Source organism: Ranitomeya variabilis, chromosome 2 (assembly GCF_051348905.1).
Source record: "Ranitomeya variabilis isolate aRanVar5 chromosome 2, aRanVar5.hap1, whole genome shotgun sequence".
NCBI classification, from domain to species: domain Eukaryota; kingdom Metazoa; phylum Chordata; class Amphibia; order Anura; family Dendrobatidae; genus Ranitomeya; species Ranitomeya variabilis.
The window spans coordinates 523,833,199-523,853,315 of NC_135233.1; the positions used below are offsets into that span (position 1 = coordinate 523,833,199).

Genomic DNA, 20,117 nt, shown 5'->3' on the forward strand with positions numbered 1-20,117 from the left:
ACTTATTTATTGAGTGAAGAAATTCCAGAAATAAATGAGACGATTCGGTCAATACCTGGCCTTCATCAGTCGTCTGGATAGAGGAGATCTGTGTGGCAGCGCGTTGTGTGTGAGTCTGCAGTGTCCACTGCTAAGACAGGAAGCACTCGTGCACCATCAGAATTCCAGAAGTGCCGTGTTTTGCTAATTATTTTGTCAGCGGGCAAACTTACAAAAACAGCAAGGGATCAAATACTTATTTCCCCCGCTGTAAGCATTTATATTATTTATGCTCTGCATTCTTTTACTGTTATTTTTGGATAGGGATCTACTATATTCCCCTTTCAGCCATTGGCTCTCATGTCCACATATCTCTGTTATCAGAGGCATAGCTAAGGGGTTCAGCCAGTGGTGGAACGGAACATCTCAGTGGACGCCTAACGAGGTAACCATGTGTACAACTATGGCGGCAGACCCTATTCATGGACATACAATGACTGACATAGACAGACCGACTTGACAACTTCTTCCAACCATGACTCATCTGCAGAGTTTAAAACAAAGGCACATTTGACTTCTCACGTTTGCAGCACCGTCCCCATCTATTCCCATCCTGCACAAACTCTTCATGTTGCCCCTTGTGCCCTCTAGATGGTAAAATTGCCCCCTAGAAAATACTAATGCCCTATGCAAGTACCCTAGAATTGTGTCCACATTTTGCCACTAAAAAGTAATAAGGCTCCTTGTTCACATTTGACAGTCACAATACCCCGAGTGCCCCCACATCAATAAAGCTTAAGTCCCCACTTAACATTTAATAATGTCCCCTGAGTCCCTCACGTACAGCTCCCCCATACACAGTATGATAGGCTCACATTTCCTCTTTACACAGTATAATGGGCCCACAGCTTCCCCCATATACATTATAATGGGCCCACAGCTTCCCTATACACATTATGATGAGCCCACAGCACCCCTATACATAGTATGATGGGCCCACAGCTCCCCTATACATAGTATGATGGGCCAACAGCTCCCCTACACACAGTTTGATTGGTCCACAGCTCCCCTACACACAGTATGATGGGCACACAGCTACCCTAAACATAGTATGATGGGCCCACCGCTCCCCTACACACAGTGTGATGGGCTCACAGCTACCCTATACATAGTATGATGGGGCCATAGCTCCCCGTACACACAGTGTGATAGGCTCACAGTTACCTTATACATAGTATGATGGGCCCACAGCTCCCCTACACACAGTGTGATGGGCTCACAGCTACCCTATGCATAGTATGATTGCCCCACAGCTTCCCTACACACAGTTTGATTGGTCCACAGCTCCCCTACACACAGTATGATGGGCACATAGCTACCCTAAACATAGTATGATGGGCCCACAGCTCCCCTACACACAGTTTGATTGGGCCACAGCTCCCCTACACACAGTATGATAGGCACATAGCTACCCTAAACATAGTATGATGGGCCCACAGCTCCCCTACACACAATGTGATGGGCTCACAGCTACCCTATACATAGTATGATGGGCCCACAGCTCCCCTACACACAGACACAGTGTGATGGGCTCACAGCTACCCTAAACATAGTATGATGGGCCCACAGCTCCCCTACACACAGACACAGTGTGATGGGCTCACAGCTACCCTATACATAGTATGATGGGCACACAGCTCCCCTACACACAGTATGATAAGCACATAGCTACCCTAAACATAGTATGATGGGCCCACAGCTCCCCTACACACAGTGGGATGGGCTCACAGCTACCCTATACATAGTATGATGGGCCCACAGCTCCCCTACACACAGTTTGATAGGCCCACAGCTCCCGTAAACAGAGTATGATGGGCCCACAGCTACCCTATACATAGTATGATGGGCCCACAGCTCCCCTATACACAGCCCCCCCATAAACAGTGTGAATTTTCTCAAAATAATGAACCTCACAGTAGTCCTCTCGCTGGATAATGTTCCCCACAGAAGCTCCCAAACTGTATGATGGCCCTCACATTAGCTCCACACTGTAATGACCCCTACAGTAGCTTTCACACTGTATGATTCCTCCCTCAATAATACCTAAACTGTATAATGGCCCCACATTTGTTCCTGCACTATATAATGCCCCCCCCCCACACTTTGTGATGGCCTTTTTAGTAGTCCCCACATTGTATGATGGCCCTTATACTGTATGATGGCCCCGACATTGACTCCCACGCTGCATAATGGCCCCCACATGAGATTTTATGCTGTGTAATGGCTCCCACACTTTCCCCCACAGTAGCACCTACAATGTATGAGCCCACCATACTGTATGATGCCCCACAGTCATGCCAAAAGTTTTAAGTAAAATAAAACATTCTATTCTTAAGCTTAGATCCTGACGAGTCCACCGGATGGACCAACGTGTTGATGCCATCATGCTGGTGCACACACAGGCCAGAGTTCAGACTTTGACGTTCTGTGCGTGCGCTAGCGCCTCAGCCACTGCATCATCCTACCATTCTATAGAACACAGGCTTAAAGTAATTGGTGGTCTATGGAGCTGAGAGGGGGGAATTCATGTCTCCCTGCTATATCGCTGAACTTAACTATATAAGCGTCCACACACCGATACGATTAAGCATAGCGCTAACTCCAGGTAGGCCCTCTGAGTGCGGGGCGTGTGGTGCCCGCACCCTCGGCCACCCCGGTGCCGGTGCTACTGGTTATGATTGATAGGGATGTGATCTCTCAGACACTGGCAGATGTTAGTACTGAGCCAGAAGTCTCTGACAGCAAATAATGCCACATCCTAGTTATACACCATCACTATTAATAGAGGGCAGACCAGAAACAGGCAATCATTTTTCTTGGGATAAATATTTTTTATGTTGCCATTTAGAGTAATATTTTGTTATATACATCATATATGTTTCCTGCAACATTCCTACTCATAGCAAAAAAAAAAAAAAAAAAAGTAATTGTATCTCGCTGAGATATAGTTAAATAAGATGTTTCGCTCTTTAAAATAATAGATTACCTTAACGACCTATTCATCAGCTGCATATTCCTAATGTGCGGGTAGCATTTTTATGATTGTTACTGCTTGGGTAATTTTTGAAAGCTTAAATACCATAAATTTCTAGTCATCTATGAAAATGGTTATATATTAATCAAAATAGGAGCCGCGGTTTAGCTTCACATTCAGGGAAGACATTAATAACTGCATAGTGTTATGCAAGTATTTAATTATAAAATACAAATACAAAGGAGTTACCCCGATCATTACCTGTCCTCTGTGACAACGAATCATCTCCAGAACTCAGTCCGGGTTATTTGTTGGGGTCATTGTAATCAGCTTTTCCATAGGTTTCTTCTAGATTATATGTAAAAGTAGCTGCAGCTAAAATTCACAGTCTTCTTTATTCCATTTATCAAGCTTGCTTATTCTGCAGTAAAGTTCTGGCGCCTCAGTGCAGACTGATACTTGTACAGGCAGAAGAGTAGAAGAGAGGGAGCAAAGCAGATGATGCTCTTCTATATAGTGTACAATATACTTTATATGCAATTTTGGGACTTGTAATGTCTGTTATTTAAAAAAAAAAACATTTAAATTAATTTCTTCTGCCTTTTGCTTACACACTTCAAAACTATTTTTCTTTTGCCTAACATAAACAAAGAGTTATCTGAGAGCAGCATGATGTAGGAGCAGAGATCCTGATTCCAGCCATGTATCACTGTTTTAATTTACCTGCTGCAGATCTAGCAGTTCTCTGAATGCTGAGCTCTTTATAACCCCGCCCACACCACTGACTGGCAGCTTTCTGTGTACACTGTGCATAGGCAGAAAGCTGCCAATCCATGGTGGGGGTGGGTTTATACACTGGTTATTAATATGAAGGATTACATGGAGCAGGTTTACTTATCCTCTAGTGATAGTGATAATCTCCTGCTGATAAAACACTGTTTTTTTACAAAAACTACAGCAAGCAGTCCAGTAAATGACACATCACTGGAATCGGGGTCTCTGCCTCTACATTATGCTACTCTCAAATTAGGTAATAGAAACCTGCTGACATGTTCCCTTTAATAGAAAATGTGCTGTCTGTCAAACTGCATTAAGGCTTTTCGGAGGTTTGTACAGATTTATTGAGCATGAAAGGGTCAGGGTCGCTTACCTTTATACATTTCATTTGCCTGTAATGAAGCTTAGGATATGACTGTATACCATCAGCTCAGTGTAGTATACCGCAAGCTACCAAGGTCCCTCAGCTGGTGATTGCAAGCTTCCAGATTTTAGGCTGTTCCCACCTTAGAAATGTATAAATGTCTGATAGTTGCATGTCTCTCCTCTGAAAACCACAGTTATCCCTAAAAGCAGGACCCCCCAGCATTGCCCTGCCTGCAGATATTGTGAATGGAGATTTGGCCACACACGCCTAATTCTATTTGTTCACGTCTGTAACAACCAAGCACACTTGCGCCAATGTTTTTGAAACTCCATATGTGACATAATGGTGGGGATACACCATTAAAGGAATTCCTCGCTGCTATATACGATAAGTTGAGCTTTTACTTGGGTCCTGTGCTGTGTTAGGCTACTTTCACACTTGCGTCGGTACGGGTCCGTCGCTATGCGTCGGGCCGACGTACCAACGCACGTTGTGAAATTTGTGCACGACGTGGGCAGCGGATGCAGTTTTTCAACGCATCCGCTGCCCATTCTGAAGTCCGGGGAGAAGGGGGCGAAGTTTCGGGCGCACATGCGTGGTAGAAAATGGCGGACGCGACGGACAAAAAACCGTTCACTTGAAAGTTTTTTCGTGCCGACGGTCCGCCAAAACACGACGGATCCGTTGCACGACGGAAGCGACGTGTGGCCATCCGTCGCGATAAGTCGCTAATACAAGTCTATGGGAAAAAAACGCATCCTGCGGGCACATTTGCAGGATCCGTTTTTTTCCCAAAACGACGGATTGCGACGGATTGCTAAAAACGCAAGTGTGAAAGTAGCCTAACAAAAAAATCTATACACCCCTCCGAGTCTGCACACCGCATTATGTTTTTCACACCTGTCTCTTGTTGACAATTTTATGCAGCTGCGTTATGTGCAGGCTCGGACTAGCCCACAGGGTAACAGGGGAATCCTCCGGTGGGCCCTGTGGAGATCTGGGCCCCCAACCCCACTATATGGGCATTATTTGGCATAATTCAATTGATTCACTCTATCCATAAAAAGCAGCATCTCATCATTGATTAACCAAACTACCCAGTTTATTATTATACAGAGTTATAGGTAAATTTGTGAACAAGGGTAGTGTAATATTTGTATGCAGGTGAAAAGTGGGCCCCTAAAGTCAATATTACTGGTGGGCCCTTACCACCCCAGTCCGACACTGGTTATGTGTCCGCTGCAGCCAGTGGCCACTGATGGGTTGCAGCTATTACATTATGTCCAAACAGGAAATAAGAAACTGGTTGAAATGGTCACTTGGTGCCCCCCACTGATGTTGATTAGTGATGAGCCAGTGTACTCATTGCTCGAGTTATACTGAGCACGCTCGGGTGGTCTCCGAGTATTTGTAGCTGCTTGGAGATTTATGGCTGCATGATTTATGGCTGCTAGCCAGCCTGAGTACATGTGGGGGTTGCCTGGTTGCTAGGGAATCCTCACATGTCTTCAATCTGTCTATCAGCTGTAAATCATGCATCTGAGGCAAGGAAAACTAAATCTCCGAGCAGCTACAAATACTCAGAGACCACCCGAGCGTGCTGGGGAAAACCCGAGCAACAAGTATACTCGCTCATCACTAATGTTGATCACAGGGGACTTGCGGTGGGACACATTATTCTTTCCTACAACACCCTCGGCCCATAAGGTTTAACTTGCATAGCAGTAAAGAATGCCTTTAGATCTGTCTACCTAGTGGACTAAAGGTACCTTCACATTAAGCGACGCTGCAGCGATAGCGACAACGATGCCGATCGCTGCAGCGTCGCTGTTTGATCGCTGGAGAGCTGTCACACAGACCGCTCTCCAGCGACCAACGATGCCAAGGCCCCCAGGTAACCAGGGTAAACATTGGGTTGCTAAGCGCAGGGCCACGCTTAGTAACCCGATGTTTACCCTGGTTACCAGCGTAAAATGTAAAAAAAACAAACACTACATACTTACATTCGCGTCCCTCGGCGTCCGCTTCCTGCACTGACTGAGCGCCGACCCTAGCAGCAGAGCGGTGACGTCACCGCTGTGCTGTACTTTCACTTTCACTTTACGGCGCTCAGTCAGTGTGGGAAGCGGACGCCGGGGGATGCGAAGGTGAGTATGTACTGTTTGGTTTTTTTTTTTACATTTTACACTGGTAACCAGGGTAAACATCGGGTTACTAAGCGCGGCCCTGCGCTTAGTAACCCGATGTTTACCCTGGTTACCAGTGTAAAACATCACTGGTATCGTTGCTTTTGGTGTCAAACACGACGATACACGCCGGTCTGACGACCAAATAAAGTTCTGAACTTTGTTCAACGACCAGCGATACCACAGCAGGATCCTGATCGCTGCTGCATGTCAAACTAAACGATATCGCTAGCCAGGACGCTGCAACGTCACGGATCGCTAGCGATATCGTTTAGTGTGAAGGTACCTTAAGACATCTGAATCAGGAAAATGGAACCAAGCCTTGTAAAGACAAATAATATAAATATTGTAGCTATTTAAAGAAAAAAAACGAAATACTTGTTAAGTGATGAGCTTCTACTGTAAGTAGTGGAACCGTTCACATACTAACCTGTGACATGCTGCTTTATTCTTTCAGGACCTTCCAGCCCCTCTTACAGATGAGATTCCAACACAAGATGATACAAAAAATGTTATTGAAGCTCCTGGATCAGAAGAGACAATGAAGATAGCATGGCGCTACCAGAACTTGCCAAAATTCGAGGTACTGTTTTACTTTTTACTTAAGGTGGGTTCAGATTGCGTTTTAGCAGTCCGTTAGACGGACTGTTTTACAACGCGGCATAACCCAGTGTAACGCAGTCTGTTAACTCTGCCATTGAGCTTTATTTCAGGCGCATCGCTAGTGCAGGCCCATAATGGGCATGCGCTAGCGATGTGCCGTCATTGAGTGACGGACCCTGGGACGTGGGCTGCAGCATTTCCAGGTCCGTCACCGCTAGCGCAGATAGAGCATCTGCTAGCTCTATCTGCGCTAGCGCGATGGCAAGTCGGCACTTGCATTAACGCAGCCCGTTTAATGCATGTGTAGAACAGGCTGCATTAACACAATGTGAACCTAGCCTTAGCATTTGTCTAGTTTAAAGAACTAGGGGAGAATTTAGGGAATAATGACTTAAGGTACCTTCACACTAAACGACTTTGCAACGATAACGATAGCGATCCGTGACGTTACAGCGTCCTGGATAGCGATATCGTTGTGTTTGACACGCAGCAGCGATCTGGATCCTGCTGTGATATCGCTAGTCGTTGCTGAAAGCCCAGAACTTTATTTGGTCGTCAGATCGGCGTGTATCGTCATGTTTGACAGAAAAAGCAACGATGCCAGCAATGTTTTACAATGGTAACCAGGGTAAACATCGGGTTACTAAGCGCAGGGCCGCGCTTAGTAACCCGATGTTTACCCTGGTTACCATTGTAAATGTAAAAAAAAAACAGTACATACTCACCTTCTGATGTCTGTCAGGTCCCTGGCCGTCTGCTTCCCGCACTGACTGTGAGCGCCGGAGCTCACAGTCAGTGCGGGAAGCAGACGGCCAGGGACCTGACAGACATCAGAAGGTGAGTATGTACTGTTTTTCTTTTTTTTTACTTTTACGCTGGTAACCACGGTAAACATCGGGTTAGTAAGCGCGGCCCTGCGCTTAGTAACCCGATGTTTACCCTGGTTACAAGCGAACGCATCGCTGGATCGCTGTCACACACAACGATCCAGCGATGACAGCGGGAGATCCAGCGACAAAAGAAAGTTCCAAACGATCTGCTACGACGTACGATTCTCAGCAGGGTTCCTAATCGTATGGATATCGCTGGAACGTCACGGATCGTACCGTCGTAGCGATCAAAGTGCCACTGTGTGACAGTACCCTTACTGTTTTCTTGTTAGACCTTAAGCTGCCCCCTCCCCAGGAGGCCTGGGGCAGAAATGCTATTGTATAAACACTTAAAGCAAACAGGGCTAACAAAAAGCAATTAACATACAAAACACTCATCAAAGGTAGATGGGTCTATAGGGAAGGGTAGGGATGTACAAGCCAAATGGGAATAGGACAATGAGAAATACATACACCCAAAAACAGCATTCAGCGGCAACAACAATCTCCAACTCAGCACATCGACTCCAAGGAGCTAGGAAGTAAAACTTTTACTGGCGAGGAAGAGAAGGTCTAGCCAGATTTTATAGAGAGAGGAAATGACCAGGTCAGGAACAACTGTGAGATGCAGCTTCAAGTTTGTAACCAGCAAAAAAAGGGTTGTTAACCTCTTCAGCACCAAAGGAAATGAAATCCATTTAATATGAAACACAAACACACAGGCTAAATGGAAGAGCTGTGATTCATACAGTGGGGAAAAAAAGTATTTAGTCAGCCACCAATTGTTGCAAGTTCTCCCACTTAAAAAAAAAAAATGAGAGAGGCCTGTAATTGACATCATAGGTAGACCACAACTATGCGAGTCAAAATGAGAAAACAAATCCAGAAAATCACCTTGCCTGATTTGGCAAGATTTATTTTGCAAATTATGGTGGAAAATAAGTATTTGGTCACCTAAAAACATGCAAGATTTCTGGCTCTCACAGACCTGTAACTTCTACTTTAAGAGAATCCTCTGTCCACCACTCCACCACTCATTGCCTGTAGTAATGGCACCTGTTTTAACTTATCAGTATAAAAGACACCTGTCCACAACCTCAAACAGTCACACTCCAAACTCCACTATGGTGAAGACCAAAGAGCTGTTGAAGGACATCAGAAACAAAATTGTAGCCCTGCACCAGGCTGGGAAGACTGAATCTGCAATAGGCAAGCAGCTTGGTGTGATGAACTCAACTGTGGGAGCAATAATGAGAAAATGGAAGACATACAAGACCACTGATAACCTCCCTCGATCTGGGAATGCACACAAGATCTCACCCTGTGGAGTCAAAATGGTCACAAGAACGGTGAGCAAAAATCCCAGAACGACACAGGGAGACCTCGTGAATGACCTGCATAGAGCTGAGACCACTGTAACACAAAGTCTACCATCAGTAACATGCTAAGCCACCAGAGACTCAGATCCTGCAGTGCCAGACGTGTCCCCCTGCTTAAGCCAGTACATGTCCAGGCCTGTCTGAAGCATTTGGATTATCCAGAAGAGTATTGGGAGAATGTCATATGGTCTGATGAAACCAAAGTAGAACTGTTGGGTAGAAACAAAACTCATTGAGTTTGGAGACGACAGAATGCTGAGTTGCATCCAAAGAATACCATACATACTGTGAAGCATGGGGGTGGCAACATCATGCTTTGGGGCTGTTTCTCTGCAAAGGGACCAGGACGACTGATCCGTGTATATGAAAGAATGAATGGGGCCATGTTTCGTGAGATTTTGAGTGAATCCCTCCTTCCATCAGCAAGGGCATTGAAGATGAAACGTGGATGGGTCTTTCAGCATGATAATGATCCCAAGCACACCGCCAGGGCAACAAAGGAGTGGCTTCGTAAGACGCATATTAAGGTTCTGGAGTGGCTTAGCCAGTCTCCAGTGTTATGGTTACCCCAATGACCATGGGAAAAAAATGCAAAACGGACTAGCTCTCGGGTGATGGAAACTAAGGTCGACCGTGACCTGAACCTGACCCAACACTTACAGTAGCCGGGGGATGTACCTACGATGCCCTAGACACCACGCGCCAGCCGGAGATCTAACTACCCCTATAAGAGGAATATACAGGCCTGCCTTACCTCCAGTGAGGAACCCCAAAAGATGATAGTAGGCCCCCACAGATATTGACGGTGAGTTCAGAGGAAATGACATACGTAGGATGAACAGCAGATTTAGCACAGTGAGGTCCGCTTACTAGATAGCAGAAGGACAGGAAAGAGTTACTTCACGGTCGACCTAAAAATCACTATTCAAAAACACCATCCAGAAATTACTTTAAACTCCAGTGACAACTCATGCCACTGGAGTAGTAATTTTCTGTCCACAAGAGCTTCCAGCACTGAAGAGTCACATTGCAGATAGCTGGACAAAAATAGCAAAACAAGAAACAAAATTCAACTTAGCTGAACTGGAACTTGAGGCAGGTGAATGCAACAGAATGCTACTAGCACATTGTTGGCCGGCATGTGACTAACAGCCAAGCAGCCTTAAATAGGAAACTCCCCAAGAGGGTGGCGACAGGTAAACAGAGATGGAGGAAGGCACATAAGAGACACTACCATAACAGACCACCGGGGGAGCCCACAAACCGAATTCACAACAGTACCCCCCCCTTAAGGAGGGGGCACCGAACCCTCACCAGAACCACCAGGGCGACCTGGATGAGCACTATGAAATGCACGAACCAAATCGGGAGCATGAACATCGGATGCTGTCACCCAAGAATTATCCTCCTGGCCATAACCTTTCCACTTAACCAGATACTGAAGTTTCTGTCTGGAAACACGGGAGTCCAAGATCTTTTCCACCACATACTCCAATTCACCCTCAACCAACACAGGAGCAGGTGGATCAGCAGAAGGAACAACCGGTACCTCATACCTCCGCAATAATGACCGATGGAAAACATTATGGATATTAAAAGATGCTGGGAGGTCCAAACGAAAGGACACAGGATTAAGAACCTCCAGAATCCTATAAGGGCCGATAAACCGAGGCTTAAACTTAGGAGACGAGACCTTCATAGGAACAAATCGAGAAGACAGCCACACCAGGTCCCCAACACAAAGACGAGGACCAATACGCCGATGACGATTAGTGAACTGTTGAGTCTTCTCCTGGGACAACTTCAGATTGTCCACAACCTGTCCCCAAATCTGATGCATCCTATCAACCACAGCATCCACTCCAGGACAATCCGAAGACTCCAATTGACCGGACGAAAACCGAGGGTGAAACCCTGAATTACAAAAAAATGGAGAAACCAAAGTGGCAGAACTAGCCCGATTGTTAAGGGCAAACTCTGCCAATGGCAAAAAGTCAAGCCAATCATCCTGATCAGCGGACACAAAACACCTCAAGTAAGTCTCCAAGGTCTGATTAGTACGCTCAGTCTGGCCATTAGTCTGAGGATGGAATGCAGACGAAAAAGACAAATCGATACCCATCCTGGCACAGAACGTCCGCCAAAATCTAGACACAAACTGAGTACCCCTGTCAGACACTATATTCTCAGGAATACCATGCAAACGCACCACATTCTGAAAAAATAGAGGAACCAACTCAGAGGAGGAGGGCAATTTGGGTAAAGGTACCAAATGAACCATCTTGGAAAAACGGTCACAAATCACCCAGATGACAGACATCCTACGAGAAACCGGAAGGTCAGAAATAAAGTCCATAGAGATGTGCGTCCAAGGCCTCTTAGGAATAGGCAAGGGCAACAACAACCCACTGGCCCTAGAACAGCAGGGCTTGGCCCGAGCACAAACATCACAAGACTGCACAAACATGCGCACATCTCGAGACAAAGAAGGCCACCAGAAGGACCTAGACACCAAATCCCTGGTGCCAAAAATTCCAGGATGACCTGTCAACGCGGAAGAATGAACCTCCGAGATAACTCTACTGGTCCAATCATCAGGGACAAACAGTCTACCAGGCGGACAGCGATCAGGCCTATCCACCTGAAACTCCTGCAAAGAACGCCGCAGGTCTGGGGAGACAGCTGACAATATCACCCCATCCTTCAGGATGCCGGTAGGTTCGGAATCACCAGGCGAGTCAGGCTCAAAACTCCTAGAGAGGGCATCCGCCCTCACATTCTTGGACCCAGGCAGATATGACACCACAAAGTTAAATCGGGAGAAAAACAACGACCAGCGCGCCTGTCTAGGATTCAGACGCCTGGCCGACTCAAGATAAATTAGATTCTTGTGGTCAGTGAGGACCACCACCTGGTGTCTAGCACCCTCAAGCCAATGACGCCACTCCTCAAACGCCCACTTCATGGCCAGAAGTTCCCGATTTCCCACATCATAATTTCGCTCAGCGGGCGAAAACTTTCGGGAGAAAAACGCACATGGTCTCATTACTGAGCAGTCAGGATCTTTCTGCGACAAAACTGCACCTGCTCCGATCTCCGAAGCATCCACCTCAACCTGGAACGGAAGTAACACATCAGGTTGGCGCAACACAGGAGCGGAAGAAAAGCGGCGCTTAAGCTCTTGAAAGGCCTCCACAGCCGCAGAGGACCAATTAGCAACATCAGCACCCTTTTTGGTCAAATCAGTCAAAGGTTTAGCAATGGCAGAAAAACCCGCTATAAATCGGCGATAGAAATTAGCAAAACCCAAGAACTTTTGCAGACTCTTCAAAGAAGTAGGTTGCATCCAATCACAAATAGCCTGGACCTTGACAGGGTCCATCTCCATAGATGAAGGGGAAAAAATATATCCCAAAAAGGAAATTCTCTGAACTCCAAAACTACACTTTGAGCCCTTTACAAAAAGAGAATTAGCTCGCAAAACCTGAAAAACTCTCCTGACCTGTTGAACGTGAGATTCCCAGTCCTCCGAAAAAACAAGAATATCATCCAAATACACAATCATAAACTTATCCAGATATTCACGGAAAATATCGTGCATAAAGGACTGAAAAACGGAAGGGGCATTTGCGAGACCGAAAGGCATTACCAAATACTCAAAATGGCCTTCAGGCGTATTAAATGCGGTCTTCCACTCATCCCCCTGCTTAATCCGCACCAAATTATACGCACCACGTAGATCGATCTTAGTGAACCACTTAGCCCCCTTTATACGAGCAAACAGATCAGTCAGTAAAGGTAACGGGTACTGGTATTTAACTGTAATCTTATTCAAAAGTCGATAGTCGATACAAGGTCTCAATGAACCATCCTTTTTACCTACAAAGAAAAATCCTGCCCCTAGTGGAGACAACGAGGGGCGAATATGACCCTTTTCCAAGGATTCTCTGATATACTCCCGCATAGCAGTATGTTCAGGTACAGACAAATTAAACAAGCGACCCTTAGGAAACTTACTACCGGGGATCAATTCAATAGCGCAGTCACACTCTCTGTGGGGAGGGAGAGAATCAACTTTAGGCTCTTGAAAGACATCATAAAAATCTGACAGAAATGCTGGGATCTCAGAGGGAGTAGATGAAGAAATAGGAACCAAAGGTGCATCCCCATGAATACCCCAACATCCCCAGCTCAACACAGACATAGATTTCCAGTCCAAGACGGGATTATGAATCTGTAACCATGGTAATCCAAGCACTAAGACATCATGTAGGTTATATAATACAAGGAAACGAATAATCTCCTGATGGTCTGGGGTAAGACGCATAGTCACTTGTGTCCAATATTGTGGTTTATTGCTAGCCAAAGGTGTAGAATCAATACCCTTCAGGGGAATAGAAACTTCCAACGGCTCCAAATCAAACCCACAACGCTTGGCAAAGGACCAATCCATGAGACTCAGAGCGGCGCCAGAATCCACATAAGCATTCACAGTCACAGATGATAAGGTACAAATCAATGTCACGGACAAAAGAAATTTTGACTGCAAGGTACCTGTAGAAAAAGATTTATCAACCTTTTTATCAACCTTATTTATACGTTTAGAGCATGCTGATATAACATGAGCTGGATCTCCACAGTAGAAGCACAATCCATTTTTGCGCCTGTAATTTTGACGTTCGCCTCTAGACAAAACACGATCGCATTGCATATGCTCCAATGCCTTTTCAGAGGTCACCGCCAAATGGTGCACAGGTCTTTGCTCAGAAGACACCGCCATATGGTGCACAGGTTTTTGCTCAGAAGATACCGCCATATGGTGCACAGATTCTTCCTCAGAAGACCCCGCCATATGGTGCACAGATTTGCGCTCCCGCAAACGCCGATCAATCTGGATAGCCAATTTCATGGCATCATTCAGACCTGTAGGCACAGGGAACCCCACCATGACATCCTTCACGGCATCAGAGAGACCTTCTCTGAAATTAGCTGCTAAAGCGCACTCATTCCATTTAGTAAGCACCGACCATTTACGGAATTTCTGGCAGTATATCTCAGCTTCATCTTGCCCTTGGGAAAGAGCTATCAAGGCTTTCTCAGCCAAAATCTCCAAATTAGGTTCTTCATAAAGCAACCCCAAAGCCTGAAAAAACGCATCTACATTTAACAACGCAGGATCCCCTGGCGATAATGCAAATGCCCAACTTTGTGGGTCGCCGCGCAGTAGAGAGATAACAATTTTAACTTGTTGAGTCTGATCACCAGCAGAGTGAGATCTCAGAGACAAAAACAATTTGCAATTTTCTCTGAAACTCAAAAACCGGGATCTGTCTCCGGTAAAGTATTCAGGCAGAGGAATCTTAGGTTCAGACATTGGAGCACGTATAACAAAATCTTGTAGGTTCTGTACTTTTGTCGCAAGGTTATTCAAACCCGCAACTAAACTCTGTGGATCCATGTTTCAGATGGGTGTAACCCAAGCATTCAGAGGTTAAGAGGAGAGGAGAAAAAAAAAAGGCTGAAGACTGCAGTTTAAGCAAGGAATACAAATGATCCAACTAAGGTGCACTTTCAAACACAGAAAAAAAAACCTTTTCTTCTCCTTCCTACTTTAGTGCATATTTTAACACATAGATTTTTTATATGGCCGGCCAAACTGTTATGGTTACCCCAATGACCATGGGAAAAAAATGCAAAACGGACTAGCTCTCGGGTGATGGAAACTAAGGTCGACCGTGACCTGAACCTGACCCAACACTTACAGTAGCCGGGGGATGTACCTACGATGCCCTAGACACCACGCGCCAGCCGGAGATCTAACTACCCCTATAAGAGGAACATACAGGCCTGCCTTACCTCCAGTGAGGAACCCCAAAAAATGATAGTAGGCCCCCACAGATATTGACGGTGAGTTCAGAGGAAATGACATACTACGTAGGATGAACAGCAGATTTAGCACAGTGAGGTCCGCTTACTAGATAGCAGAAGGACAGGAAAGTGTTACTTCACGGTCGACCTAAAAATCACTATTCAAAAACACCATCCAGAAATTACTTTAAACTCCAGTGACAACTCATGCCACTGGAGTAGTAATTTTCTGTCCACAAGAGCTTCCAGCACTGAAGAGTCACATTGCAGATAGCTGGACAAAAATAGCAAAACAAGAAACAAAATTCAACTTAGCTGAACTGGAACTTGAGGCAGGTGAATGCAACAGAATGCTACTAGCACATTGTTGGCCGGCATGTGACTAACAGCCAAGCAGCCTTAAATAGGAAACTCCCCAAGAGGGTGGCGACAGGTAAACAGAGATGGAGGAAGGCACATAAGAGACACTACCATAACAGACCACCGGGGGAGCCCACAAACCGAATTCACAACAGTACCCCCCCCTTAAGGAGGGGGCACCGAACCCTCACCAGAACCACCAGGGCGACCTGGATGAGCACTATGAAATGCACGAACCAAATCGGGAGCATGAACATCGGATGCTGTCACCCAAGAATTATCCTCCTGGCCATAACCTTTCCACTTAACCAGATACTGAAGTTTCTGTCTGGAAACACGGGAGTCCAAGATCTTTTCCACCACATACTCCAATTCACCCTCAACCAACACAGGAGCAGGTGGATCAGCAGAAGGAACAACCGGTACCTCATACCTCCGCAATAATGACCGATGGAAAACATTATGGATATTAAAAGATGCTGGGAGGTCCAAACGAAAGGACACAGGATTAAGAACCTCCAGAATCCTATAAGGGCCGATAAACCGAGGCTTAAACTTAGGAGACGAGACCTTCATAGGAACAAATCGAGAAGACAGCCACACCAGGTCCCCAACACAAAGACGAGGACCAATACGCCGATGACGATTAGTGAACTGTTGAGTCTTCTCCTGGGACAACTTCAGATTGTCCACAACCTGTCCCCAAATCTGATGCATCCTATCAACCACAGCATCCACTCCAGGACAATCCGAAGACTCCAATTGACCGGACGAAAACCGAGGGTGAAACCCTGAATTACAAAAAAATGGAGAAACCAAAGTGGCAGAACTAGCCCGATTGTTAAGGGCAAACTCTGCCAATGGCAAAAAGTCAAGCCAATCATCCTGATCAGCGGACACAAAACACCTCAAGTAAGTCTCCAAGGTCTGATTAGTACGCTCAGTCTGGCCATTAGTCTGAGGATGGAATGCAGACGAAAAAGACAAATCGATACCCATCCTGGCACAGAACGTCCGCCAAAATCTAGACACAAACTGAGTACCCCTGTCAGACACTATATTCTCAGGAATACCATGCAAACGCACCACATTCTGAAAAAATAGAGGAACCAACTCAGAGGAGGAGGGCAATTTGGGTAAAGGTACCAAATGAACCATCTTGGAAAAACGGTCACAAATCACCCAGATGACAGACATCCTACGAGAAACCGGAAGGTCAGAAATAAAGTCCATAGAGATGTGCGTCCAAGGCCTCTTAGGAATAGGCAAGGGCAACAACAACCCACTGGCCCTAGAACAGCAGGGCTTGGCCCGAGCACAAACATCACAAGACTGCACAAACATGCGCACATCTCGAGACAAAGAAGGCCACCAGAAGGACCTAGACACCAAATCCCTGGTGCCAAAAATTCCAGGATGACCTGTCAACGCGGAAGAATGAACCTCCGAGATAACTCTACTGGTCCAATCATCAGGGACAAACAGTCTACCAGGCGGACAGCGATCAGGCCTATCCACCTGAAACTCCTGCAAAGAACGCCGCAGGTCTGGGGAGACAGCTGACAATATCACCCCATCCTTCAGGATGCCGGTAGGTTCGGAATCACCAGGCGAGTCAGGCTCAAAACTCCTAGAGAGGGCATCCGCCCTCACATTCTTGGACCCAGGCAGATATGACACCACAAAGTTAAATCGGGAGAAAAACAACGACCAGCGCGCCTGTCTAGGATTCAGACGCCTGGCCGACTCAAGATAAATTAGATTCTTGTGGTCAGTGAGGACCACCACCTGGTGTCTAGCACCCTCAAGCCAATGACGCCACTCCTCAAACGCCCACTTCATGGCCAGAAGTTCCCGATTTCCCACATCATAATTTCGCTCAGCGGGCGAAAACTTTCGGGAGAAAAACGCACATGGTCTCATTACTGAGCAGTCAGGATCTTTCTGCGACAAAACTGCACCTGCTCCGATCTCCGAAGCATCCACCTCAACCTGGAACGGAAGTAACACATCAGGTTGGCGCAACACAGGAGCGGAAGAAAAGCGGCGCTTAAGCTCTTGAAAGGCCTCCACAGCCGCAGAGGACCAATTAGCAACATCAGCACCCTTTTTGGTCAAATCAGTCAAAGGTTTAGCAATGGCAGAAAAACCCGCTATAAATCGGCGATAGAAATTAGCAAAACCCAAGAACTTTTGCAGACTCTTCAAAGAAGTAGGTTGCATCCAATCACAAATAGCCTGGACCTTGACAGGGTCCATCTCCATAGATGAAGGGGAAAAAATATATCCCAAAAAGGAAATTCTCTGAACTCCAAAACTACACTTTGAGCCCTTTACAAAAAGAGAATTAGCTCGCAAAACCTGAAAAACTCTCCTGACCTGTTGAACGTGAGATTCCCAGTCCTCCGAAAAAACAAGAATATCATCCAAATACACAATCATAAACTTATCCAGATATTCACGGAAAATATCGTGCATAAAGGACTGAAAAACGGAAGGGGCATTTGCGAGACCGAAAGGCATTACCAAATACTCAAAATGGCCTTCAGGCGTATTAAATGCGGTCTTCCACTCATCCCCCTGCTTAATCCGCACCAAATTATACGCACCACGTAGATCGATCTTAGTGAACCACTTCGCCCCCTTTATGCGAGCAAAAAGATCAGTCAGTAAAGGTAACGGGTACTGGTATTTAACAGTAATCTTATTCAGAAGTCGATAGTCGATACAAGGTCTCAATGAACCATCCTTTTTACCTACAAAGAAAAATCCTGCCCCTAGTGGAGACAACGAGGGGCGAATATGACCCTTTTCCAAGGATTCTCTGATATACTCCCGCATAGCAGTATGTTCAGGTACAGACAAATTAAACAAGCGACCCTTAGGAAACTTACTACCGGGGATCAATTCAATAGCGCAGTCACACTCTCTGTGGGGAGGGAGAGAATCAACTTTAGGCTCTTGAAAGACATCATAAAAATCTGACAGAAATGCTGGGATCTCAGAGGGAGTAGATGAAGAAATAGGAACCAAAGGTGCATCCCCATGAATACCCCAACATCCCCAGCTCAACACAGACATAGATTTCCAGTCCAAGACGGGATTATGAATCTGTAACCATGGTAATCCAAGCACTAAGACATCATGTAGGTTATATAATACAAGGAAACGAATAATCTCCTGATGGTCTGGGGTAAGACGCATAGTCACTTGTGTCCAATATTGTGGTTTATTGCTAGCCAAAGGTGTAGAATCAATACCCTTCAGGGGAATAGAAACTTCCAACGGCTCCAAATCAAACCCACAACGCTTGGCAAAGGACCAATCCATGAGACTCAGAGCGGCGCCAGAATCCACATAAGCATTCACAGTCACAGATGATAAGGTACAAATCAATGTCACGGACAAAAGAAATTTTGACTGCAAGGTACCTGTAGAAAAAGATTTATCAACCTTTTTATCAACCTTATTTATACGTTTAGAGCATGCTGATATAACATGAGCTGGATCTCCACAGTAGAAGCACAATCCATTTTTGCGCCTGTAATTTTGACGTTCGCCTCTAGACAAAACACGATCGCATTGCATATGCTCCAATGCCTTTTCAGAGGTCACCGCCAAATGGTGCACAGGTCTTTGCTCAGAAGACACCGCCATATGGTGCACAGGTTTTTGCTCAGAAGATACCGCCATATGGTGCACAGATTCTTCCTCAGAAGACCCCGCCATATGGTGCACAGATTTGCGCTCCCGCAAACGCCGATCAATCTGGATAGCCAATTTCATGGCATCATTCAGACCTGTAGGCACAGGGAACCCCACCATGACATCCTTCACGGCATCAGAGAGACCTTCTCTGAAATTAGCTGCTAAAGCGCACTCATTCCATTTAGTAAGCACCGACCATTTACGGAATTTCTGGCAGTATATCTCAGCTTCATCTTGCCCTTGGGAAAGAGCTATCAAGGCTTTCTCAGCCAAAATCTCCAAATTAGGTTCTTCATAAAGCAACCCCAAAGCCTGAAAAAACGCATCTACATTTAACAACGCAGGATCCCCTGGCGATAATGCAAATGCCCAACTTTGTGGGTCGCCGCGCAGTAGAGAGATAACAATTTTAACTTGTTGAGTCTGATCACCAGCAGAGTGAGATCTCAGAGACAAAAACAATTTGCAATTTTCTCTGAAACTCAAAAACCGGGATCTGTCTCCGGTAAAGTATTCAGGCAGAGGAATCTTAGGTTCAGACATTGGAGCACGTATAACAAAATCTTGTAGGTTCTGTACTTTTGTCGCAAGGTTATTCAAACCCGCAACTAAACTCTGTGGATCCATGTTTCAGATGGGTGTAACCCAAGCATTCAGAGGTTAAGAGGAGAGGAGAAAAAAAAAAGGCTGAAGACTGCAGTTTAAGCAAGGAATACAAATGATCCAACTAAGGTGCACTTTCAAACACAGAAAAAAAAACCTTTTCTTCTCCTTCCTACTTTAGTGCATATTTTAACACATAGATTTTTTATATGGCCGGCCAAACTGTTATGGTTACCCCAATGACCATGGGAAAAAAATGCAAAACGGACTAGCTCTCGGGTGATGGAAACTAAGGTCGACCGTGACCTGAACCTGACCCAACACTTACAGTAGCCGGGGGATGTACCTACGATGCCCTAGACACCACGCGCCAGCCGGAGATCT

At 45.8% G+C, this 20,117-nt stretch overlaps 1 protein-coding gene across 2 annotated transcripts in view; it reads left to right on the forward strand.

Annotated features, from left to right (window-relative positions):
* ELP4 (elongator acetyltransferase complex subunit 4) overlaps positions 1–20,117 on the forward strand; it is a 552,864-nt gene that overhangs the window by 138,339 nt on the left and 394,408 nt on the right. For both annotated transcript variants that reach the window (XM_077288061.1, XM_077288062.1), the window contains exon 4: positions 6,801–6,926. In XM_077288061.1, the coding sequence (XP_077144176.1) occupies positions 6,801–6,926 (126 nt within the window). The remainder of the gene's footprint in view (positions 1–6,800; positions 6,927–20,117) is intronic.